Source organism: Bactrocera tryoni, chromosome 4 (genome assembly GCF_016617805.1).
Source record: "Bactrocera tryoni isolate S06 chromosome 4, CSIRO_BtryS06_freeze2, whole genome shotgun sequence".
Lineage (NCBI taxonomy): Eukaryota > Metazoa > Arthropoda > Insecta > Diptera > Tephritidae > Bactrocera > Bactrocera tryoni.
In genome coordinates, this window is record NC_052502.1 from 73,394,244 (window position 1) to 73,419,462 (window position 25,219).

The window sequence follows — 25,219 nt, forward strand, 5'->3', positions numbered from 1 at the left end:
TGGCGTCATAATCGCCCAGATAGTTCATGGCCTCAACCAAAAACCACCCTGCGAGTGGACGATCCTGGTAGCGTTGGACTTGTCAAAAGCCCTTTGACACAGTCAATCACAAAACGCTACTGGAGGACATCGAAAAATATACTCTCCCTCCAGGGCTGAAGAGGTGGACTATGAACTATCTGAGCGGTCGACAATCATCCGTACTATATTTCGAGGTAAAAACTCTAAATTGAGAAGAATTAAACAGGAGATTCCGCAGAGTGGTATCCTCTCGCCGTTGCAGTTTAACTACATCTCGAAACTCCCTCAATCGCCAGAGAGAATTTCTATCACTTCGTGTGATGACGATTACACGATAATGATGACGGGCAGTGGAATCAATGGCAGGTGGTCAAACGTAAACAGCTATCTCTCCGACCTTTCTTGCTTCCTCGCTACACGAAACCAACCTCCTCTCATACTAAATCCACAGCGACCATATTCACTCTCCTTCCAGATAGTACATACTTCACCTTCATATTGCAGTCGATGGCGTCAAAATAAAGTCCATAACCTTAGGATTTTATGTGCCACATTCGACAGCTTGTGCCCCTCACTTCTCACACGACCGCGATAATTGCCAAAGTACAGAGGAAGCTACAGACATGCCACTTGATGTCTTCCATCAAACAACTTCCCAGCGACGCTTGTTTGTTCCAAGTTAAGGATCATAACAGTCACCTGCTTGTTGCGGAATCGTCACCTAAGAGCATCAAGAGGTCCTTCCTCAACTACATCGATGATATAAAACAATACGAAGACCAGAGTTCGAACGCAAACAAAACTTCAGACATGCACTGGCGGCCCTGCACAATGCAGTTATTAAAACCTTCACCGACCCCCTCTCAGTGAATGACGTACTTGGAGTCAAACCTCTACCCATTGCAGACGACGAACTCGAGTTGCCGCGAGAATTGAAAGTGACCCCTATGATCCGACTCCATCGAAATAGCACGTTTCCTGAGCCTACCGTTGGATGACCTCGATGACAACTTATCTAATCCTTGACATCCTAACGAGGACTAACCGGGGGTAGCCGTAACACACTGAGTCAACTTGCCTGCAATATAAACGAATATTTTTTTTTCTTATGAAACACTCATTTTTATTTAATTTACAATTGACGAGCATTCGAAGGCTCAGTCTTCTATTTTAACTATATACACAATTAAAAATACAAGTTCATTTTTCTAAAATAATTAGTGAATGTTGCGCTCCATTTGCAACAAGTGTGACCGTTGTATAAAAAAGTTTCAAAATGAACCACAACATTAAACAAAAAATTTGGCAGCCCCGCTACGGAAAGCAAAGTCAAGCTACCAATTTTAGATCACTAAAGGCAAACGACCGCGACTTTCAGTTTTTCTTTTTCAGCTCAACTCGTTTCTCTCACTCCATCTCTTTTTATCTCTTTCTGGCTTGTTATCCACAACACTTATTCGTGATGATAGTGTTCGTAGTGCTCCAGATGTGGTGCATGATGTTCGATTTCGTGATGTCCATGCTCATGGATATGTGACTCGCTCTCTTCTTCCAAGACCAAACCGTGATTGTGGCTGTGCTCAGTTTCGGGATGTAAAATCTTCAATTTCTGCTTGGTACCGCCAATTTCGATGGGATTCTTGAGCAAGTGTTTGTCCTTGATGTAAACCGGTACCGGGTGGAAATGATGGAATTTGACACTTTGATGTGAAGTGGCATGTTTGTGCTCCACCTCATGATGGTGTTCCGATTCCTCAGGTTCCTTATGGTGCTCGTACTCGTGATGTTCGAAATCGTGTATTTTTAAAGCTGTTGCCAAGGTTAGCAAACAAGCAAAACAAAGTAACTGTAAGGGAGTTTTATCGTAAGTATGTGGGCAACAAGTGGGAGGCAAATGAGTATCTGAGTTTTTGATTAATAATTTTTAATCGCAAATATGTAAAAAACGGAATTGAAAATATTTTAATACAGTTTTTATATTTTTGGCGTTACCAATTTTATGAAAAAAAAAATAAATTTTGAAAAATATTTTTATTGGAATTTTACAGTAAAAAAAATTATGGTAATTATTTCAATAATGTAAACATTTTAGAAAGTAGCAATTTTTAATTTTAATAAAACAAAAGAATTAAATGAAACAATTTTAAACATTAAAAAAAATATGAAACATTATAGAAAGTCGGTAATAGAAATCGTTTACATATAATTATTAACTTTAAATTTTTATAATGTTTTAAGAGACTAATAGTCTTTTAAAAATTAATACACTTTGCAAAAAAAATAATAACAATAGCAAAAATATTATTTTTTTTGCTTTTTCGAATTAAGAAAATAATTTCGAAAAATATTTTGAAATAGTAAAATAAGTAATTATTGATTTTAATCATTATTATTATATTTTTTACTAATTTTTATGAAAATTGAAAAAAAATATTGTCATTATTTGTTTTCACTAATTTTTATCAAAATTGGAAAAAAATATTAACATTATTTTTATTTATTAATTATTATTTTATTTTTCAAGTAAATTATTAATTTTTTTATTTTTTTTTTGTAATTAATTATTTTCAAATTTATATTAAAAAATATTAAAATAACACATATTTATATTTTTTTTGTGTTTTCGAATAAAAAAATATGTTCCAAAAGAACTTTGAAATAAACAATTTTTTCATTACTGATTTCAATCATTATTACTGTTATTATTATTTTTTTTAATTTTAATTATAATAAAAATTCATTTAAAAAATATTTACAATACTGAATTATTTTTTTTACTATTTTTTTAAAGATTTATATTAAAAATTCGTATATTTTACAAAAATAATAATGGCACATATAAATAATATTTTTTTGTGCTTTCGAATCAAAAAAATGATTTTCGAAAGTATATTCGATAAATAAAATATTTACATTATTGATATTATTATATATATTATCAAAATTATTTTGTTTTAGATTTAATGAATTTAATTATTATTTGTTTTTAATTTTTATTTTTACTTTATTTTTTTTTTTTTTAATTTGTCATTATTTTTGTTCCTAAAATTTGTAATAAAATATCAAATTCTTAAAAAAAATTATAATAATAATCATGTTTTCGAAAAAAAATTGTAAAGCATTTTCAAATAATGAGTTATTAAAGAGTTATTAAAATAATGAATAATAATTGTTATTATCTCTTTAGATTTTTAATAAAAATTCATATAAAAAAAATAATAATAAATTCAATAATGTACATATTGAATTTAATTTTTTTTAATATTTTTTTCCAAGATTTATGAAAAAAATTAACATATTTTACAAAAAAAAATATGTTTTTTTTTCTTTTCGAATTAAAAAAAATTGTTTTCAAAAGCATTTTCGAATAATAAAAAGTTTAGATTATTGATTTTTTTTTAATATTATTATTTATTGTTTTTGATATTTCGAAAATAAGAAAAAAAATGTAATAAAATGTTTACATTATTAATTTTTTTTAACATTATTCTTTAAGTTTTTTTTTATTATTTATTTATTTTTTTTTTTGATATTTCGAAAATAAGAAAAAAAAGTTTCCAAGAGCAATAATTGAATATTTACATTAATATTTTTCCCATATTTTACAAACAAGAATTATATTTTCGCATTAAAAAAAATATTTTTCAAAAAAAATTTAGTAAGTTTATTATAAAATTTTTAATAATTTTTTTTTGTGTTTTCGAGTTAACAAAATAGTTTTCAAAACTATTTTCGAATAATAAAATATTATTATTTCATTCCTATATTTTGTAAAAGAAAATAAATAGCAAATATACAATAGATAAGATTTTTTGTGTGTTTTCAAGTTAAAAAAAATAGTTTTCAAAAACATTTTCGAATAAAAAAGTGTTTACATTTTCTTTTTTAACATTATTATTATTTTCAATGAATTTAATTATAATTTTTTAAATTTTTATTTTTTTCTTAATTATCTTTTAAATTTTTCATTAATTTTATTTCCAAAATTTATAAAAAAAAATCATATTAAAAAAAAATAATAATATTGATGGCATTTTTTCTGTTTTCGAAAAAAAAAATTTCAAAGAATTTTTAATTAACAAAAAATTTTAATTTTTTTATTTAAAAAAAACTTTCACTTCAATTCTTACGATAAATTTCAGCATTTTACAGGACACTCCACGAAATTAACAGCTAACAGCAGGCACGCGAGCGCACAGACACACAACGCACGTTCTTAAGCGAGCGTCAATCAAGGATAGATATTTTCCTTTTGATTTATTTTCTATTTGCCTGCACTTTTTTCTTGCTTGCACTCGCACTTTCTGCGCAACACTCGAAATCGAAGAGACGTTGTTAACCGTGGCAGCTTAGCGTACTGAATGTGGCCAATGTGCGCTTACCAGATTCGATTTATACCATTTGGCATGCGCCGCTGAGCCACAGCTAAACAACAGCTATCACAACAACAACAACATTTGAAAATTTAAAGGAAAATCGCCGCGTACTGGCGAACTGGTGAAGCGATCGGCACCCGGTTTTGTATTTAACGGGGAACACGCAAGAAAAAAGTGTAAAAACTGTAAGAGCGACAACATACAAAAACAACAAATTGAATATGAACAACAATAGCAGTGTGCGGAGTTAGCGCAAAGCTAACGAACTCGCTGCATTCGATTTTCCCAGCCAATTTCCTTTTCTATTATTTAGTTTTTAACGCTTAAACGCTTATGTTGCTGCTAAACCGTTATTTATGACAGCTACTTTCTTAAGCTTATCACTAGTGAATACCCAACAAGTCGCAATTGGTAAATTTAAAACTTACTCCATTAAAAAAATCTGTTCAAATATTTTCAAGCTCCCCAAAATCACCACTTTTCAGTACCACGCACGAGAAAATGCGATGTGGGAAGCCTCGTCAGCCGATTAGGTAAAAACGGCCGCGCAGAAGAACGTACCGTTATCGCACTTAATCTCAAATGCCTTCGAGTTTTCATTTCTCAGCAAGTCACCGAAGAAAAGTCAAAATCCCAAAAGAAACCGTTAAACCAAAAAATTGCATAACAAAGAGTAAGCAGCGTCGTTATAGAAAGAGAAAAATGTTAAGGGTATCATGCGAAAAGAATCCCCAGCTCAAAAGCGAAGACAAGGCAATAGAAAAATACTAGAAACATGTTAAAAGGGAAGGTAGTAAGGTCTAAGAAATCACTTTTACTCTCTACAGTCATTAATGAAACGCTGTAGAACAAGAGCAAGGAAGTCAAGAAAGCTAGAGCAAAGAAGAAATAGAGAGGGAGAGCAGAATTTTAAGTAAAATTACCGTAAAACCGTAAACAAGCTCTTTTATCGGTATGCAAGAGAAAAATAACACACGAAAGCTCTACTTTACTACAAAGCAGATTCTAGCAATAAGACATAAGAAAAGATTATTTAAAAAAAATTTTTGATAAAATAAATCACAGAAAATTCTAAATAAAAGCTGAAATAACCTGTGCTGGCTAAAAAAGCTTTCAAGCTCTACCGCACGTGAAAGTCGCAACATATCACAAGGCAACTAGAATATGAATAAACCAAAAAAAATCGAAGACTTCAAGTGTATAAATGAAAGCTTGATACAAAAGCTAACAGAAAGTGACAGAAATAATCAACAAAACATATGAAACCTCATACATGCTTCAAAGCTCTTAACTGATTCCCTGAGAGCACACAGAAATAATGAAAAAAAAAAGCTTTGCAAAACTAGGCGCTAATTTAGGCGCTCTCTAGAGCTTTAAAGCTTTTCTTGATGTTAGTAAGCGTTAGCTACATTTCTTCCGACTTATTTGGCCAATATCAAAACTCTTATGAAAGTAAAAATAAGAATAATTTAAATTAATTGGATTATTTAAAAGCTTAATTGGAACAGTATGCTCAATGAAAGCTTTTGCTGTTTTAATCTGTGACTGATATAAGTATTTTTGCAGCTGATTAAAACGTTGATGAAGGATTAATTTTTTGAAAAACTTCGCCAACAATATGGAAATCTCGAAGAAAAAGCTCAGCTTTTAGCAGCTTTTATTGGTGAAGCTTTCTTTATTGTAAATATTCTCTAGCGGTTTGTTATGCAAACAAAAATGTGAAGAGATATTTCGTCTCCGGCATCATCGGCATCTAAAGCTCTCAAATGTAATGCCACTCAAAACGCTAAATTTTATCGTAAATGTTACGCATACGCACCGCATAAGCTCGGTAATGACAGCAATAACAATGCCCAAAAACGGCAGTGACCATTAGAAAATTGTTGACAATAAAGCAATACAAAAAAGTTATGCGTTATGACAGGTGGCAATGACAATTTAATGAACAGTTATTAGAAATTGCAAGATGAAGAGGACTTGATGAGAAGCAAATGAAAATTGAAATTAAAAATCAAGAAATTCAAGTTTAATTATCGCAACAAAATATTTTTGTAATGAAATATGTGCGCATGCGTCGTTAGCTGACACGCAGCACAAGTGCAAGGTAGCAATTTGTGCGCATGCGTGGCCTACGCAATATACCACATACTATGTATGAGCAAATACGGTCATAGTTATTTGTCAACTGGTCCATGGATATATAAATATGTATATATGTATATGTGTATGGGTATATACATAAATATGGTATTATTCTTTACAAAGTCAAAACTTGCATATATTTCTATATAGACAATAACCTAAGATCGCATAGAATACTCGCACTAACGTTATATAACGGCGCGGCGAATTTTTAAAAAAGCCAACCAATTTTCCCGTCTCAGCGGTCTATTATAAAATCTCAAAACTACAGATCAATTGACGTAATACGCAATAGTCCAAACGTTTATCCATGATGTTATTAAATCTTACATAATTTTTTCGCGACATGGGCATTAACACTATTTTAGCGTTACAAGTGTTGCTGACAAAATAAGTGTCGTTTTAGAGAAACAGAGTTGCCAGTAAATCAAAATTTTTGTAAATTTCCTAATGATTATTTTTTTTTTTTGAAAATAACATCTCTTAAACAATTTTTTTTTTATAAAATATACAAATTTTCATAAAGTGACATAAACATTAAAATAGAATCAAAAAAATTTAAAAAACATGAAAATAAAAAAAATATATTTTTTGACAACACTTTTTTTGGAAAAAAAAATTTATTTTTGCCAAAATTATTATTTTTTTAATTATAAATAAAAATGAAAAACAAATATTTTTGATTAAAAGAAATATATGTATGTATGTACATAAGTATGTATGTATGTATATATTTTAGGACATTTTAGGAAAAAATAAATTTTGAAAAAAAGAGTTATTTTTTAGAAAACAAGAAAAAAATATTTTTTTAGAGAAAAATAAAAAAAATGTATTTTTTAGAAAATAAAAAAAGCAAAAAATATATTTTTAAAAATATATTTATTTTATGTTTATTCAAACTATTTTTTAGAGATATTTTTTTAGAACACTATTATTTTTTTATTACTCTTTTATTAATTATAAATAAAATAAAAATCAATACTAAATAATTTTATTATAAAACGATAGATGTATATTTTTTAGATATATGTACATACATACATATGTACATACATATATTTAAGAAAACATTTTTTTTAGAAAAAATAAAAAGTTAAAAAAGAAAATGATTTTTAAAAAAATTAGATTAATATTTTTTAAATATTTTTTATAAAATTATTAAAAACAATTAAAAATTATTTATTTATTAGTTATTTATTTACAATTAATTATTTATTTTTTCAAACAATTTTTTTTTCTCTAAAAAAAATAAAATTTTTTCTAAACCATAAATAAAATAAAAATAAAGAATTACTTTTTATTAGAAAAAGATAGACATACATACATATATTTTTTGAGAAAAAAATATATTTTTTTCGAAATTAAATAAAAAAATGTTTTTTATTTTTCTCTAAAAAATTATTTTTTTAGAAAATTAGATTATATATTTTATAAATATTTTTTAGACAATTATTAAAAAAAAATTAGAAATCATTTATATTTAAATTAATATACATACATATGTACATACATACATACATATGTAAATATTTCTCTCAAAATTATTTTTTTAGAAAACTAATTTTTTTACTTTTTCCGTAAAAACTATTTTTTTCTAAATTATAAATAAAATAAGAATAAAAAGGAAACAGAAATATTTGGGATTAGAAAAAATATTATTTTTTAACATATTTAAAAAAATATATTTATTTGATTTTTTTAACATATTTAAAAAAATATATTTATTTGAAAACTTATAATTTTTTTAATTTTTCTCAAAAAAAAGCTAATATTTTTTTCTACAAAAAATTAAAAAAACACATACATATATTTTTCCTTATCAATATTATTTCCTTTTTATTGCAATGAAATTAATTTTTTTTTAACTTAAAATTTTTAAATTAAAAAAATGTTTATTTTTATATTTTTCTTTTTAATTTTTGGTACCAATTTTTTTTAAATTTAATTAAATTATTTCTTTAAAAAATATAGAAAAAACAGTTGGCAACTCTTCAATAAAATAACAATGCACCAAATTATCTAGCATGGTTTAAGTTTTATTATCATTTTTATAACTTTCCTGCTCTTTAAGTCAGGCAACGTTGCAAAAGCGCGCCGTAACCATTCATCTATTGGCAGTGGTCCAGATTTGCGCACTATCTTTATATGTGTTTTATTGTCTTGTCATTATAATCCAACCAACCAACTTGCTTTGACACATTCTCCACTCACTTGTTGCCCCAAAATACATGTGTACACACCATGCAACTGTTTTTGTTGCACTTGTGTAACTGTCAAAAATTGCGGTTTTAATAACCCTTCATAAAAATGGCACAATGTATGGGTCTGATTTGTGGTTATCAAATATTTGATATTTATGTCCATTCATTTCGAAATGTTCAGAAGTAAAGTAATCGCAAGCTTACGCCACGTTCACACTGTACGATTTTTTAAAATAAATAAAATACTGTTGAGTGGTATAATAACAGTAAAATTTCAAAATAATATTGCTCGCGGACAGCTGCCGTTGTCATGTTCATTTATAAATTTTAAGGATGTTAGGTGGAAGCAGGGGCGGATCCAAGGGGGGTGGGTTAACTTTTTTATTTGACGAGATAGCTTCACAAAATTTGGCACGGATTTTTATCTTAGATAATGCTACAATCTCCGCAGAAATTGTTCAGATCGGACTAGTATAGCATATAGCTGCCATACAAACTGAACGATCCAAATTAAGCTTTTGTATGGAAAACTTTTTATTTGACAAGATATCTACACGAAACTTGGTACGGATTGTTATCCTAGATAATGCTACAATTTCCGTAGAAATTGTTCAGATCAGAGCACTATAACATATAGCTACCTTACAAACTGAATAATCAAAATGAAGCTTTTGTATGGAAAACTTTTTTATTTGACAAGATATCTACACAAAAGTTGGCATAGTTTATAGTCACAGGCAGCGCTACAAGCTGTGAAGAGTGCTATAATACGTTGCAGCTGAAATTAACGGTTTTCATTGTTTATTTTGCCAGCTGTTCGTTTGTGCCTTCATTTACATTGAAGCAAACTTCCGCATGTGCTGTTATGTTGTCGATAAGTTTCCATCTGTCAAGCCGCCAATTTAAATTGATATATATTTTTTTCAATTTATTTTCATGCGCGAAAGCATCAATTTTTATTTTTATTTTATTTTTTTCTATTTATGCAGAGACAAAGTTGCTATTGCTCTAAATTGCAGCGCATAGCTGCATATGTAGAGCCAAAGCCAGTACTAGAGATTTATGCGTGCATAGCAATTTATAGGAAAGTAAACATCTGGCAGAAATAAGTGAGGCATTTAACAGCGTTGTTATGAGATCACTTAGAAAGATAGCAACGCTTACGAGCATGGCGCCAGAGCCTTTGCTGAACTATTTTAGCTGAAATAATAGACTTTAGAGGCTGGCTAACTTGTGCGGAGCGCATGGAAGAGAGGGAGCAAAGAAGCGGTCAGTAAAGTTTAAATACGGTAAAGGGAAACAAAAAATTGTTGGTCCTTGAAACATATTTGAAGACGCATCAGCGCGTTTTAAACTATTTTTTGTTGAAAAAAAAAAACACTGACAGCTTTCTTTTTTATAATTTTATGGCAAATTTTGTAAAAATATACTAAATAATAAAAAATATAACATAATATCCATTAAAACACACACATACACATTTCTATATCAACAACTATCTAACTATCAACAACTACGAGTCGCCAGACGTACACAATAAACCAATCAGCTGGAAAATGCATGTTCATATGTTCGTTTATGGCTCTGCCACTTGTTTTACGTTTTACATGAAAAAAATGTTTCCACTCAAAGGCATAAGTGAGTGTAAAATTTTACAGTAATTTTTTTTATTTATATTTTGTTTCTTTGTTGTTTTGACGTTACATTTCACCATTTCACAACGGACAACCAAGAAACCGGCAGTCAGCTGTCAGTGGCGAGTAGTCAACAAAAGGATGGTGGTTCAAGTTTCATAATTCAGTTATAGTAATTAAAATGTTTGCATGTTATGCCCACAATAATTCAAGTAATTTGGCTACGTAATGGGTAAATTGGGCAGCGGTTAAATGGATGCTTTAGTTTTTGTTGTATTTTATTTTAATGGCCAATTAAAAAATTAGATTTGTGCAGGTATTGAGTATGAGAAACTACATACATACATATATACCATACATACAAACAATTAAGGTAAAATTAACGAATTAACGTTATAATTGTTTATGCGAATATTCGTTGAAATTTATTTGGTTATATGGGTTAACAACGGCATATGCCAATATTTTCTTGTTCTACTACAAAAAAAGGTACGCCTACATATATATTTTGTATGTATTTAAAGAAAAAATAAGTTTGCAGATTTTATTATTGTTTTTATTTTTATTTTTATTATTTTATTTTAATTATTATTTTAATATTAATATTTTTATATTAATTATTATTTTTAATATTTTTATTATTATTATATTTAATATTTTTTTAATATTTATATTTATTTTTATTATTTTTTATTAATTTGTAGTTTTTTAATACAAAAGACACATTTTTATAACGACTGAGTAAATAACAATATTTTAAGTCATTGAATTTTATTCCTTAATTTCTTTTTTAATTTTTTTTTTAATAAATAACACATATTTGCTACGTTCGAGCAAATCACAAGCATTTTTCTTGTTTGCCATAACAATTTCACACAAAGAAATTCCAATGGGCAATCGCGTGAGTTCATAGAGCATGTAAGCTTATATTTTACACTAACACACTCGATTTACTTTAACGCCAATGGGATGAAATTTAAAAGTAATAGCGAAAATATAACGAATTAGCAAGAAACGCAGTTTGTAAAAGACATTTTCCTATATACAAAAACAATATACACTGCAGCCATTGCGCCATGCACTAATCATTCCAATGTGTGCTAATCAACATAAAAATTGACGCATATGCACAGCAGTACAAATAGAATAGACGCCATATTCTCTCATTTTAATTGATGTCCAAAACTGAAGGCAACGACTTTAATTAAGTCTTATACTTAAAAACCGCTTAAATGCAATTATATTCGTTTTACAGAGATTGCACAATCTATCGAGTTTCCGATAAATAGAATGCATTTATACAGCTTTAACAGGCATGCTTGCGGGACAAGCATAAGTAGTTACATTATGTGCATACGCAAAGAGCAAGCAAGCAAGCTATATACATACATATGTATATATGTTCGTTATCAGAATATACCAACTTTTTTTAAAATGCAATTTTGCAACAAAATCAATGGGGAAATCAAATATGGTACACATTTGCAGAAACACTGGAGGTTACATGTACGATTGATCGAATCGCATAACAAATAGGTGATGTGTATGGACATATACTACATACGTATGTACATGCATTAATATTTATATGGATGAGCTGATTGTTTGAGCAGGCACGTACCATTGTTAGGTAGGAAGTATTGATACCGCATGGATATAATAGTATGTAGGCTAATGTATCGCATGATTTTTTTTCATTTCCTTAAAATGCGATTTGAAATTCAAATTCAGGTCAGCGTTTTTTTTTTTTTGCATAATAAAAATTAAAAATTTTTGTGCGATTTTTCATGCATAAACTTCCGCTTTAAATAAAAAAAATACTAATATATATAACACTTTTGGAAAACGAAATGAAAAATTAACTTCATAATAAATTAAATCTTAATTAATACAATTTTTATTATTATTCTTTATTTTTCTTTTTATAAATTGTAAAACTATTATATGTATTTTTATTTATGGATTAAAATATTAATTTCATTGGTATTATTATATATATTTTTTTTTAATAAAGAAAAATTGTTTTGTAAATTTATTAAAATTTACTTGGTTATTATTTGAATTTATGCACACGTGTTCAAATTTTTTCAAACGTAACGCCGGCAAACACAAAACAATGACGCAACGGCTTTCGTGTGTTTCCTGTTTTCAAATATACCGATAACAACTACACTGAGCTGCAGCCCTAGACTTGATGTACCTCTGCGTACTATCGATAGCCGTTGCTGAATTTTTATACCAATAACTAAACATATGTTACGAATCAAACCATCACTAGTAACTTATCGATAGTAACGATAACTTGATTGTGACATCTACAACAGCTGTTTTTGTTTACATTGTATTGGCATATTGCTATCCTTTGAGGAATAAGAAAAATGTTTATTTGCTTACTTTGTGCACATATAATAAAAAGTTTTTCCAATTAGAAAACAAATGAAAACAAAAGGATAAGCTTAAATATATTTCTGTTTAGTATATGATCTCTTCATTGTTTTCTTGCACAAACAACAGCGAGGGCAAGGTAAAAATTATATGATTAAACAAGAAGAGGAGCACAAATGAAGAAGAGCCGGCGTAAAAGTAATGCGAAAGATAAATAAATATTTCTTTTTTACCATTTAGATTAGCCATTAATACACGGACAATAACTACATGTCGCCAAAATGCTAACACCACACCTCTTGGATATTTTGAATTATATGAAATAGTATTAAATATTTAGCTTAGAAAATAACAGCACGGAGTGGCAACATGTCGCCAAAATGCCTAAATCACACTTCTTGGATATTTTGAATTCTTTTTGAATTAGTATTAAATAATTGGACAAATTGTGCAGATATGCTGGAACCACGGATAGTAACAGAAACAAAAAGATATTATATGTGAAGTGGTACAAAAAGTCCTAGTGATATTGGGGTACAATGCTATGAATCATTCAAAAATATTACAACAAAGGTATAGCGAAAATGCATTATCTCATATTAAATATTTGAATACAATTTTTTTTATTTTGTTTGAACTCAGATTTCCTGCTTATTTGCAATAGGTGGTTTAATTAACTAGTCGTGTTGAACGTTATTGGGAAATATGATTTTGAGCAAGACAATGTGATCTTCGTACTGCCTTGCAAGTGCGTGATGCGTTTGATACTCTCATTTTATCATAAAAATAATATATGATACCTGCTTGAGTTCAATGAATTATAGCGAAAATACCTCATTGAGAAGTACAAACGAAGAGAATGTTTTAAGTATTTTTAAGTAACAGTTTTTAAATATTTATATGAATATTATGATAAAAACAATGTTTTCGAAAATGATAAAAAAGAAATGCATTCCAAATTTTTAATATGCACAAGTTTTCCGCACCAAATGTACTAAATGTTTATAAAAATTAATATGAATTCATATAAAATATATTCGAAATATTCTAATAATATTAAATGTTTCATATTTTTTATTGTCAATTGGATTGGCGACAGTTTATTTCTGTACACTGCAGTAATGCAATTTAAGAAAAATATATCCTACCAGAAATGCTTAAAATATTTAATAATATAATTATAAACACAATGGTTTACTCACCTGATTGATTAGACGGCATGAAATTTTAAATATTCGTAATCATTGCTTAATTTATTATCATTATCAACACTTTCTTTCCTTACACTTATTGCATTAAATATTTAGCTCACTTTTTAGTAGGGGTGTATATAAGCACATTTATCTTATTACATTTTGTTGTATACATATGACACTATATATCTGTATTTATTTAGTTTTTTTTCGAATATGCACAATTATTTCCTAATGCTAACTTACAAGACATTGCTATAAAAGATTCAACTTACATATTAATTGTTTGCTAAATTTAACTTTTCTCATTTACTTTCACTTATGTATATAGAATTTTTTTCACTTTTAATGCTTTTCACATTTATTTATTATTTTATGCCTTCGCATTATACCAATTGGATATTTTTCTTATTTATTTCACTTAACCTTACTTTGACAGTAAACGTCCTTCAAATGTACGAGGCTGCACACATGTATGTTTACATGTGTGTCTGAGGTGTCTCAGCCTCGGGCTTCGTTTCGAATATGTGTTTAATGATCGCACAGCTTTTAATTTTGTTTAATTCTCATTAAATTTATATACAACGTACTTAATAAGTTAAATTTATATAGCATTTAATTGTGCAACTTTACCAAAACTCCAACACAAGTCATTGCAGAAATTGTTCTTGCGAATTGTTGCAAATTGCTAGCATTTAGTGTTTAATTGGAGATTTTCTTATTAAATTCACTCTATGCGTTGCAAAACAGTGTTATGCCGTACTAAACCGCACAAAAAGCTTAGTTAAAACGTTAAAATTAAGAAACTAATAAGAATTCAACTGACGCCTTGAAAAATTTACTTCCTTCAAAATGGCGGCTTAAATAGTGCCGATAAGTGGTTATCGATAGAATTTACCCAAAATAACTGTAAATCTGACGCAGTTATGCATTTTAATGCAAATTGTTTTAGGCAAATAACTTTAAACTAATTTTTAATGAAAATAATTATTATTTTCTACGCCATACGTAAATGTGTTTATATGTTTATCTTGACTATAGCACACAAAATCAAATGCAACAACGCATGTTTATGAATGCATGTGTGGAATTTGTGTCAAACAAAATTTATTTAATTTTATTAATTATTAGAGATGATTTGCGTGTTTATTATTTTGTATTTATTTTTCTGCAATGATATTTACAATATTATGTGCAATTTCTACATTGCACAAAATGTGGCTATGAAATTTTTTTAATGCTATATTGTATGTACAAACAACTGCTTTTTGTGGCATATCTCGAAACTAATATGCTTGTGTTACACTTAATGCTTTTTTTAATATATTAAGAATTTTTTACTTTTTTGTTTATTTAGTAGCTCTGTTTTCCAACTAAATAAATTGATTGTTTTATAATTTATTTTTTATTTCCATTTTTTGTTGTTTTCTGCAAATAAATAATTGCTTCAGTGGTTCACTCTCCACAGTTTTTTTGTTTTGCTTAATCCTTTTTTATACTTTAGTAAATTTTCTCCGTAAATACATATGTTTAGACCCCACAAATTCGCCGTTACTAAAAAATGAACGCCTAAAAGTATACAAAGTACAATTTTTTAAATGAAAAATAAAAATTAATTATAAAATACTAGCACGAAAATATATATTTGTTTATTTATTATATGAAAAAAATCATTAAGTCATAAAACATGTCGCATGTTTGTTATTTTTTTATTTACAAAGCTTTCTTTTTAAGTAGCACTAGACATTTTTCATAAGCAATTGAAAATAAAACTTAATATGCAAAATAATATTTTTTTAAATAGGAAAACAACAGAAAATCATAACAAAAGCTGAAGTTAAAAATTAATTTAAGTTAATGTTATAATTAAACCTAAAAGATCAGCTGCAAAAAAACTTAAAATAAATTAAACTTAAGTTACTTAACAAAGAAACACTTTTCGTAAACAACGCAATTTGTTTTATGCTGAAAATATCAGCTAATAATCATACACCAGAAACTATCATTATATTATGACTTAAAATAGCTTCCCTTTTACTGCAAGCTCGTTTTAGGCTTTAAGACTGAAAACGGAAAAAGGAAGAGCTAAAATACACATTTCATTCTGAAACGAAAAAAAGACTTTTAGGAATAACAACACACATAAATTCGGCCAATTTGACATTCTGCGCAAATATTTATAGTGCTTACAGCAAATGTTTATAAGTCAGATCCAAAAATAAAATTATAACAGAAACCAAATATTTGCAGTTAATATTTCATATAATTTTTCTGATTTCCTTAATATTTACGTTTGTTTGCTTTCTGTTTTTGTTGTTTTGCTTTGTTTTCAATTAAATATGAATATTTGTATGTATGTATGTAAAAGTGAAAGAGAACATCTCAACCGAATTCGCTTCGCATACAAATTATTATGTTATAATTCAATACATATGTATTTATATTGTGTGCATGCAATGTGGCAATGAAACTCAACTAAACACAATCTCATCTAAACCACAATTTTAAACGCAACGCATCAACGCCATTTAAATAGTAGCGAAATAAGCGTTTATCACGCACAAAACCCAAGTTCTCGTATAAACGCAAAGCGGGCACGTTACGCATTTCGGTTTCCAACACAACTTCATCAGCATTGTCGGCAAGCATGGCCTGAAAAATGCATTATATTAAAAGTTATAATAATAAAAACAAGCACACTTGTTACAGTTTACCTCAATTGCTTTTTGTACCAACGTCGTGCCAATTTTAAGTTTCCTATATTCCTTACGCACCGCCAACATTGCTATGTAGCCACGCCTCACGTTTCTGTGCATGTCAAGCTTACATACTATGGCACCAATATACTCATTGCCATGCGCTGCCAGAAAACACAATTTCGGCCAATTGTATATGAAATAACGATACGTATAAATAGAGTAAGGCTCCGATAATTCGGCTTGTATTAAGCGCATTATGTCCTGCAACAATAAAAATAAATAAATTTACGCTTTATACAAAATATCAATGAATTGTTAATATATATACAACAAACCGCGCACTCACATGCATTTGCAATTCAGATTCATATTCCTTATACTCAATTTGCACATTACTCAAATCCAATTCAGTTGTCACAGCCAGTGCGGGCGTTGTTGACACGCTTAGCGGCGCTTCCTTAGGGTTAGTTTGATCAGTTTGCTGCGCATCGTCTGGGTGCTGCTTGGCAGTGTTGTTCGTATTGTGTATTGCAGTTGGAGGGTTAGCATATATAGTATTTGGTTGTGCCACCGTTGGTGTGGACAATTGTTTGTGTTGTGGGCAGGTGCCAGATATGGATACCGCTGCAGTTGCCGCCACTCCTCTCGCCGCTGCAGATTTTAATATATTCGGTTCAGTATTGTTGGTTATAGGTTTAGTTATTTCAGCATTGACTACACATTCTTGTTGCGTTTCTTTACTGTGCAATGCTTCGTCTTGTTCATTAGTGAAATCATGGAAACCATTTTTCAGTTGCACATTATCCACTTCCGTTGGTTTGCGTGTTTCTTCCATTGGACCTGTGTATGTCAGTGCTGGTGACTCGCCATTGCTATTATGACTTGTCTGTGATGACTTATGATTTTCAATTTCAAAATTAGCTTCTTTGTTCTTTTGTTTGTTGTTTTTACTCTTTGATTTTTTCAAAGCACCAGACGTTGTTATTTCTTGCAAGGCTGACTGTTGCTGTTGTGTTTTTACAATTGCCGTCCTCGCGCTGCTGTGTGTAATATCGGTTGCGGGTGTATGATGCCCATTCTGTGCAGTATGACTGCTGCACTTTCCAACAGTGCCGTTTATTTGTAGACCATCTCCTGTAATGTGTAAATGTTGTTTTAGTGTTTCGGAAATCCCATTCGCTGTGACTTCTTCTGCACCACTAACAACCGCAACTTTTTCAATGTCCTTCGCAACATCCGGCAAGTCATTTGGTGCACTGCTGGTTGGCACCTTCCCATTTGCCTTTTTACTCTTCTGCCTTTTCTTTGATTTCTGTGTTGTTGCTAATTTTTGCTGTTCAACAATGGCACTTGCGGTATTATCCATTGCTTTTATTTGTGAACGAGCACAAAATGTTTGTATTAAACAATTTATCAAGCTCTTAAAATTACGATATTCTTTGTCCTGGCCTTATTTGGTATTTGTTGCAACTCTATCGTTTACCACTTCTTCGTGTCGTCAACCGCACAGCACTTGTTTGACACTTCCTGCCTTGCTCACTTGTACTTTGTCTTTCTTAAATATGCTATGAATTCATACAATTAAAACATATATTTTCCTTTTGTTTGCTTTTATGTTTAGTTTTACCTCGAAATATTAAATTTGTCGTCTATAAGTTAAAATTGTTCTTGATAAGTAACTTCATTTCTTCTACTGGTTAATCTGCTTCTTTCAATTCGGCCCAGTTCTGACTTCCCGAAGTCGCCCGTCTTTGACAATATCTTCTTCACCTTTTATTACTAATGTCTGTCCCCTGCCTTGCCCTGCTATCTGTCAATCACATCCAGCACCTTTCTAGATCTAACCGACCGCTCTCAAATTTTACTCTCGCATTCCAATTAGATTACAAATATATTCTTAATAAGCCCCTAAAACAATTATGTAAAATTTCTTGATAAAAATTACTATCAATTTGGGTTTTTCGTAAGTTCTTTGAAATTTTCACTTTCCTCGCAAGTTGAACGTGAAAGACAACTTCCACGTTGCCAGATAAGTAATAACTTAATCCATCAAAATTCTTAAAACAAATGAATAATTTATAGATAATAATTGTTTAAAAATCTTTATGAAAATGGCAAGCAAATTATACATTTATACTTATAAAATATTATTAATGCTAACAGATTGCAGCAATATTAAACTATGCAACATTTTGAATGCATGATAAGGGGATCTTTTTAGTAAAATATTTAAAGTAAATATGGTAAGACAGTCTTTCAATATCAGCAGTTGTGGCTTGACAGCTGCTTATCATGAAACAGAGTTGTTAAATGCTGGTAGCTTAAGTTTGCTTAATCATACTTGTTACATTTGTGAAAAATTGTCAAACAACGTACATATTAAATAATTAACTTAATCTGCAACATTTAATATACTGTGTTAATGTTACTCACAAATAAATTTTTTGATAAACAAGTGTTTTTAAATAAGACCACCCTGTGCTAAGCTAGCGACAGTACGTTGACAAGAATAACAACAATGGTTGGTGACAGCATTTGTTATCATTTGAGAAGTGCATAAAATTGCTGTCAATTTCGGTAAAAAAAAGGCGCTAAATAGTTTTATTCATTTTCTACAATTGTAAGTAAACTTAAGAAAAAATGCCGAAATCGAAAAAGTCTCGAAAGCAGAGACGTAGCCAAGATGGGGAGCCATCCGATAGCAGTGATAATGAATCATGTAACTCCAAATCAGAGGCACGACATCGTAAACAAAAGAGCTCAAAACATTCAAACAAGAAAAATCGATCTAAGAATTCTGATACAGACGATTCAAGTAGCACTACTTCCAGTTCACCGTCGGCAAGTGATTTATCAGACTCTACAACGCGTAAAACAGGCAAGCATTCTAAAAGACGTGAAAAAAATAATCAAAAACGTGTGCATAATGATGACGAACCGGCGGAACGTAGGCAACGTCGGCACACGCATAGTCGTGAACGTGAAGAAATAAGTAGTGGAGGTGAGCCACATGTTTCCAAATGGGACAGTCCTGATAGGCGAAATCGCCAACGGAGCAGAAGTAGAAGCCGCCATCGTCAGAGAAGTAGAGAACGTGAAAGAAGCGCACAACGTGATGCGGTGCGGTCACACGGAGATCGTAACGATCGAGGAAACCGTACACGCAATGAGTACGCAGGAAGAGAGCGTTTGCCGGACAGACATGACACCAGGGAACGTTATGTAAATAGAAACAGAGATGAACGTTGGAGAGGTGATCGTGAACGATTTAACGAACGAAGAGGGTATATTAAGAACTTATGAACATCCTTGACATATTATATTAAATAAAGTTTTCATTTAGACGAAGTCGCAGTCCACGTACTGATAAATATCAAAATAGATCACAAGACAATGAACGTTTTAAACGGGAGCCTAGAGAACACTCTAGACAACAAAACTCACCCGGCCGACGTGGACGTACAAATCGCAGAAACTTACGAGATGATGACGGTAAAAACTATGAATGGGGAGGTAAACGTGCTGATGATAAAAATGATGAAGCACAAGTAAAAGAGGAACCTGTGGAAAAAGAGAAACCCAATTTTGGTCTAAGTGGAGCGTTGTTAGAAGATACGAATAAAGTAAATGGCGTTGTTGTAAAATACGCTGAACCGCCAGAAGCGCGAAAACCTAAACGTCGTTGGCGTTTATACCCATTCAAAGGGGAAACAGCGCTACCTACATTGCATATACATAGACAAAGTTGCTTTTTGGTTGGAAGAGATCGAAAAGTAGCCGATTTAGCTGTAGACCATCCGAGTTGTTCTAAACAACATGCCGCGCTACAATATCGGCTTGTGCCATTCGAACGCGAAGATGGCACGCATGGTAAACGTGTCCGGCTATATCTGATCGATTTGGAATCTGCGAATGGCACTTTTTTAAACAACAAGAAAATTGAGCCGCGGAAGTATTATGAATTAATTGAAAAGGACGTTATAAAATTTGGCTTTAGTACACGCGAATATGTATTATTGCATGAGAACAGCAAAGAAGATCAAGAGGATGATGACGTATTTGTTAAACCAGAACCGGAAGATGTACCAGACGGACCAAACCCTTGATATTAATCTGTATGAAAATATGGGCCTGTGGCGCCATGAGAACACAATTATCATTGGATTATCGTATTAAATCTAAATTTGTAATCATTGAAAATATCTAAGAACAAATCGTATAACGTAAATTCTTGATTTGTTATATAAGTAAATGCGCTAATTCTGTTTAAAATAAATTTTCTCATATAAGAATATAATTTTTTGTTTTTTTCTACGCACACTTTGCAGGGGATCATTATTAACAAGTTGTATATTTTTATACGCCATGAAATATATGATAGGATAGGTAACATATTTCATAGTTTTGATTTATGCCATTTTCTCAAAAATAAGGTAAAGTGCAACGTCAGAACACAGTTTTAAGAACAGTTAAGTTTTGTGATAATTTGCTTAAATACCGAATAATATGGCAGCCCACTGCAGTTTTTCAACCATTTCCAACTGTCAACCAATTGGAATTACTTGCGGTATGTTACGGCGTCTGGTCTTGTGTTTTGTTTTTTAAAGTGTGATTAAAATTAGTAATATTTAAACACTATATAACGCGCAATAAGTTAAGTTAATGTGTTTATAGAGTGAAAAAACTTACTGATATTGCTGAATAAATCATTAAAAAGTGTACACAAGTGTTTACTGCGGTCCACAGGACTTTTTGAATTAGACTTTGGTTTTGGTTGGAAGTTTCTAGCAGTTTTAAATTTTATTTAAAGCCTTTAGCAGTCCCGTTAAAAAAAAAATATTGAAAAATGCCGAAAAAACAAGCAAGAAATGGTTTTATGATTTTTACCATGGATTGGAAGTCTAAGTATGGTAAACACTTAACATTGCAGCAAGCTACAACAGAGGCTGGCGGAATATGGGCAGTAAGTTAAATTTAATAAAGTATAAAATATATTTTTTAGTTTGAATTTATGAGTCTGTGGTTGACTCCACTCTTAAATGCACCTAAGCTTTCATAACCATACAACTTGTATATACTACAAACAGTCAATGACGATCCAGGAGCGAGCTCCATATAATGAGCGCGCTAAGCAGGAAAAAATGGGCTTAAAATCTGGCGGGGCACCAAAACTTACCTGTACTGGTAAGGCCATTGAAGAAGTAGAAAGAGAACGAAAGGATGCCGAGGATCGTGAACGGAGCATGAAACGGACTATCGACAACACTGTGCGAAACAGTGTTAAGAATTGCCGTAAGCTAACTGTATTTGCGTAAATCATTTGTTGTAAATATCTGATTTGGTATATTTGTTAGAATTGAAAACACAACCGTACTACTTTTTGATGGTTAATTATTTCACACGTTCACTTGGAAGCGGTTGTTATGTGCCGGCTGAAATTTCTGTTGCTAAATATTCCTTACAAGAAGGTGTTTGCCGCACATATCATAGTTTTATAAATCCTGGTAATTATAACTGTTGATTTAAAAAAAATATTACTAATGTCAATTCGATTCTTAGGATCTGAAATGTACGGTTTACAATATGAGGCACAGCATCATTCGGAAAACACACACAAGTTACCATTACCGCCAAATGCTAAAGGCGAAAGAGATTTAGGTTTAGTTTATAATAATATATTAGATTTTATTCGTGATCCAGAAACTGGCGAGTATCCGCCAATTTATACCCACCGCGATTCCATACCAGTTGTTAAATCTGTTTTGGAATTTCTCAAATCCGATGTATCCGCAAGAGATGTCGTATTTGACACATATTCTATACAATATCTCTTGTATATACTTAAAGATACTGTTATGCAATTAAATGGATCGGATAAACAAATTTCTAGCTACATTACGGATGCTGATTTCGAAAGGGACTTTTTCGAATATCAAACTGGTATAGCTTGCGCTGTAAGTTCAAACTATTAATTAAAATATTCATTAAACATTTTGTATTTTGCGATGTCACGTGAAAAAAAGTTTATACAAGCATAATTATTTTTCTGCCAACAGTATCACGAAGAAATTGATAAAAGCAAATATTGTACACAATCCTGTGTAGTCCGCTGGGGATACATGTTTTCTGACTCACTTTGTGGCGAAGTTGCTGTGGATTTGATACCTGGTCGTCATGTGCCCGCCACAACTAACTTAGAAGCCATTATAAATCCAGCTCCAAGCACCCATGCCGACACTGAGTCGCAAATTTCAATAAATAGTGAAAGTACTTTCGCTACCAAAGCCGTATCCGAAAGAACCATTTACTATGATTACCAAAAGGCATATACACCAGCACGTGCCAATTACACCGATCGTTCTTTGTTGCCGTACGATGGCGACGATTTTCCAACGCTTGGAGCTGGTTCGTCGCGTAAGAAGCCGGGATTTACTGTTTCATCTGCACCAGCTAAAACTAGCCGTATGCACACTGCACAACAGATGATAATGGATGGTGACTCACCAGATTCTACCATTGATATAAATCCATGGACATTGCGTTCGCGTAATGTACCGCGGAAACCAGATACCTCACACTTCGATATAAACTATACACGCGACGAGACCACTGATTCTGAGTCGTCCACACCGGTTGGTTATGGGCGTGGCAGAATGCGCAATAACGTATCTTCGACTAGCAATGTAACAGCAGGATCAGGACGTGGCAAGCTATTCCAACGTTTGTATAAATAGTGTTAAAATATATTGACACAGAAAAAAGAAACACATAAAAAGTAAAAAAAAAAATAGTAATACAGAAAAATCCAAAATAAAACATGTATACAAGAAATGTATATATCAAACAACTGTGGAAATATAGGAGTTGACTTATCATAACTTTAAATTTTTTTCTTTACGTATTTCAGAATTTCTTTAATTTCTATGTTATTCAATCGACTAAAATATTGTCATGTTAAAGCGTTTTTTAATCACTCGACTAAAAAAATAATTTAAGCAAATAAGTGATTGTAATTTTTTAATAAAAATCAGCCAAGCGTCGCTGTGCAAAATAATGTGTACAATTTTTTGAGTTGTTTGGGGAATATGCACATATGTATGTTCTTTCACTGTTTACCAATCCAGGCCTGTTCCATTGCTTTGGCATAACTAAAATTAAATATGATTAATTTGAAATATACATATATAATTTTCAAGTTTTCGCTGCTGAAAAAAGTAGGTTTGAAAGTTGTTTATTATTTTTTATTTTAATTAATTCAAAGTACAAAAACACATTTTTGATTAAATTGATTAAATGTGATTAACAAAGCTATTTTGGTACGAAACAATTTATTACAAGTAAAAATTCAGATATTCAGAATTATTAAAATAAATGTGAATACTCAATTGGTTTTTTTGTTAAAAACTTTTTTTAATTTAACAAAAATGATATTACAAAATCATATTCAAATATGTATGTATGTACATATAAATTTCATTTACAGTTTATTTAAATCATATAAAATTCAGTTAAATTTTTTTACAAAAATAAAAAAAAATCGGAATGTTATAGTGAACGCTAATGCGAGGTAATTGTTTGAAATACATATATTATTTAGCTTTTTCTAATGAAATTATTGTTTATTACCATAATCTTTGGTATCAAGGAAAGCTTGTGGCTTGTATTCAGCTAGCCTTTTAGAACATGCGCTAACCTATAAATTAAATAAAAAATTTAAAGCCCCTACAAAATAAAAAAATATAAATTATTTTTGGAAAAAATTAATAAAAAATATTTTTGGGAAAAATTAATAAAAAATATTTTTCGAGAAAATTAATAAAACATATTTTTGGAAAAAATTATTAAAAAGTATTTCTGGAAAAATTAATAAAAAATATTTTTGTGAAAAATTAATAAAAAAATATTTTTGTGAAAAATTAAAAAAAAATGTAAAAAACAAAAAAAAATAGTTATGCAAAAAATTAATTAAAAATATTTTAGTAAAAAATGTGTTAAAAAAAATAAAAATCAATTAAAACAAAATAATAAAAAAAAAAATTTCTAAATAATAGATCGGAAGAGCACACTTTTTATAAACTTTTTTATAACATGCAGATGTTTAATAATAAATAATTAAAATATAATAATGTAAATAAAAAAATATATATAAGTATAAAAATGTAATATAAATTAAAAAAAAATTAATTGAATAAACAAAAATATTTTTTATATTTATTATGAGCAGCAAACGTGACAAAATAAAACGAATTTTAAGAAGAGAACTTTCTTATTAAATGCAAAAGAAAATATTTTTTACGTTTTTACCTTATTTTAAGCAGAAAATGTGAATGAAAAATTAAAAAGAATTAAAAAAAAGTTTAGTTAAGCAGAAAATGGGAGTAAAAAATTAAAAAGATTTAAAAAAAATTAATTATTAAATACAAAGAAATACATTTTTTTCTTATTTTAATTTAAGCAGAAAATGTGGTAAGAAAAAAAACATAAATAAAATACACTTAAAAAAATTAATAAGATTTTTATATAAATTTTAACAAAATTTTTTCTAATTAAAAAAAAATTAAACATAAA

At 29.9% G+C, this 25,219-nt stretch overlaps 4 protein-coding genes and 1 long non-coding RNA gene across 5 annotated transcripts; 3 read left to right on the forward strand and 2 right to left on the reverse strand.

Annotated features, from left to right (window-relative positions):
• Positions 1-1,474: 1,474 nt before the first annotated feature.
• On the reverse strand, positions 1,475-4,166 carry LOC120773417 (histidine-rich glycoprotein). Its single transcript, XM_040102288.1, has 2 exons — positions 4,152-4,166; positions 1,475-1,867 (listed from the first exon to the last, which is right to left on the reverse strand). The coding sequence occupies exons 1-2, from the start codon at positions 4,164-4,166 to the stop codon at positions 1,475-1,477; spliced, it is 408 nt and encodes a 135-aa protein (XP_039958222.1).
• Positions 4,167-12,751: 8,585 nt separating this feature from the next.
• Positions 12,752-14,073, forward strand: LOC120774410. The gene is made up of 3 exons (XR_005705247.1): positions 12,752-12,898; positions 13,000-13,332; positions 13,402-14,073. It is a non-coding gene; the product is annotated as an uncharacterized LOC120774410 (long non-coding RNA).
• A 2,026-nt stretch (positions 14,074-16,099) lies between these two features.
• Positions 16,100-18,682, reverse strand: LOC120774411 (N-alpha-acetyltransferase 30A). The gene is made up of 4 exons (XM_040104036.1): positions 18,279-18,682; positions 16,998-18,216; positions 16,667-16,912; positions 16,100-16,604 (listed from the first exon to the last, which is right to left on the reverse strand). The coding sequence occupies exons 2-4, from the start codon at positions 18,015-18,017 to the stop codon at positions 16,440-16,442; spliced, it is 1,431 nt and encodes a 476-aa protein (XP_039959970.1). The 5' UTR covers positions 18,018-18,216; positions 18,279-18,682; the 3' UTR covers positions 16,100-16,439.
• A 483-nt stretch (positions 18,683-19,165) lies between these two features.
• Positions 19,166-20,945, forward strand: LOC120775573 (FHA domain-containing protein DDL). Its single transcript, XM_040105805.1, has 2 exons — positions 19,166-19,935; positions 19,995-20,945. The coding sequence occupies exons 1-2, from the start codon at positions 19,292-19,294 to the stop codon at positions 20,755-20,757; spliced, it is 1,407 nt and encodes a 468-aa protein (XP_039961739.1). The 5' UTR covers positions 19,166-19,291; the 3' UTR covers positions 20,758-20,945.
• A 242-nt stretch (positions 20,946-21,187) lies between these two features.
• LOC120775122 (protein maelstrom 1) lies at positions 21,188-23,705 on the forward strand. Its single transcript, XM_040105144.1, has 5 exons — positions 21,188-21,614; positions 21,739-21,943; positions 22,006-22,155; positions 22,211-22,605; positions 22,708-23,705. The coding sequence occupies exons 1-5, from the start codon at positions 21,498-21,500 to the stop codon at positions 23,383-23,385; spliced, it is 1,545 nt and encodes a 514-aa protein (XP_039961078.1). The 5' UTR covers positions 21,188-21,497; the 3' UTR covers positions 23,386-23,705.
• The last annotated feature ends 1,514 nt before the right edge of the window (positions 23,706-25,219 follow it).

What these genes read in the sequence shown, in the direction of transcription:
- LOC120775122 (XM_040105144.1), top strand. Translation starts at nt 21,498, where the DNA reads ATGCCGAAAAAACAAGCAAGAAATGGTTTTATGATTTTTACCATGGAT. An exon ending in AAACAGTGTTAAGAATTGCC is followed by an intron (nt 21,944 to 22,005) that starts GTAAGCTAACTG and finishes TATATTTGTTAG; the next exon opens with AATTGAAAACACAACCGTAC. An exon ending in TCATAGTTTTATAAATCCTG is followed by an intron (nt 22,156 to 22,210) that starts GTAATTATAACT and finishes TTCGATTCTTAG; the next exon opens with GATCTGAAATGTACGGTTTA.
- LOC120774411 (XM_040104036.1), bottom strand. Translation starts at nt 18,017, where the DNA reads ATGGATAATACCGCAAGTGCCATTGTTGAACAGCAAAAATTAGCAACA. An exon ending in AATCTGAATTGCAAATGCAT is followed by an intron (nt 16,913 to 16,997) that starts GTGAGTGCGCGG and finishes TTATTGTTGCAG; the next exon opens with GACATAATGCGCTTAATACA. An exon ending in TGGTACAAAAAGCAATTGAG is followed by an intron (nt 16,605 to 16,666) that starts GTAAACTGTAAC and finishes TGCATTTTTCAG; the next exon opens with GCCATGCTTGCCGACAATGC.
- LOC120775573 (XM_040105805.1), top strand. Translation starts at nt 19,292, where the DNA reads ATGCCGAAATCGAAAAAGTCTCGAAAGCAGAGACGTAGCCAAGATGGG. An exon ending in CGATTTAACGAACGAAGAGG is followed by an intron (nt 19,936 to 19,994) that starts GTATATTAAGAA and finishes GTTTTCATTTAG; the next exon opens with ACGAAGTCGCAGTCCACGTA.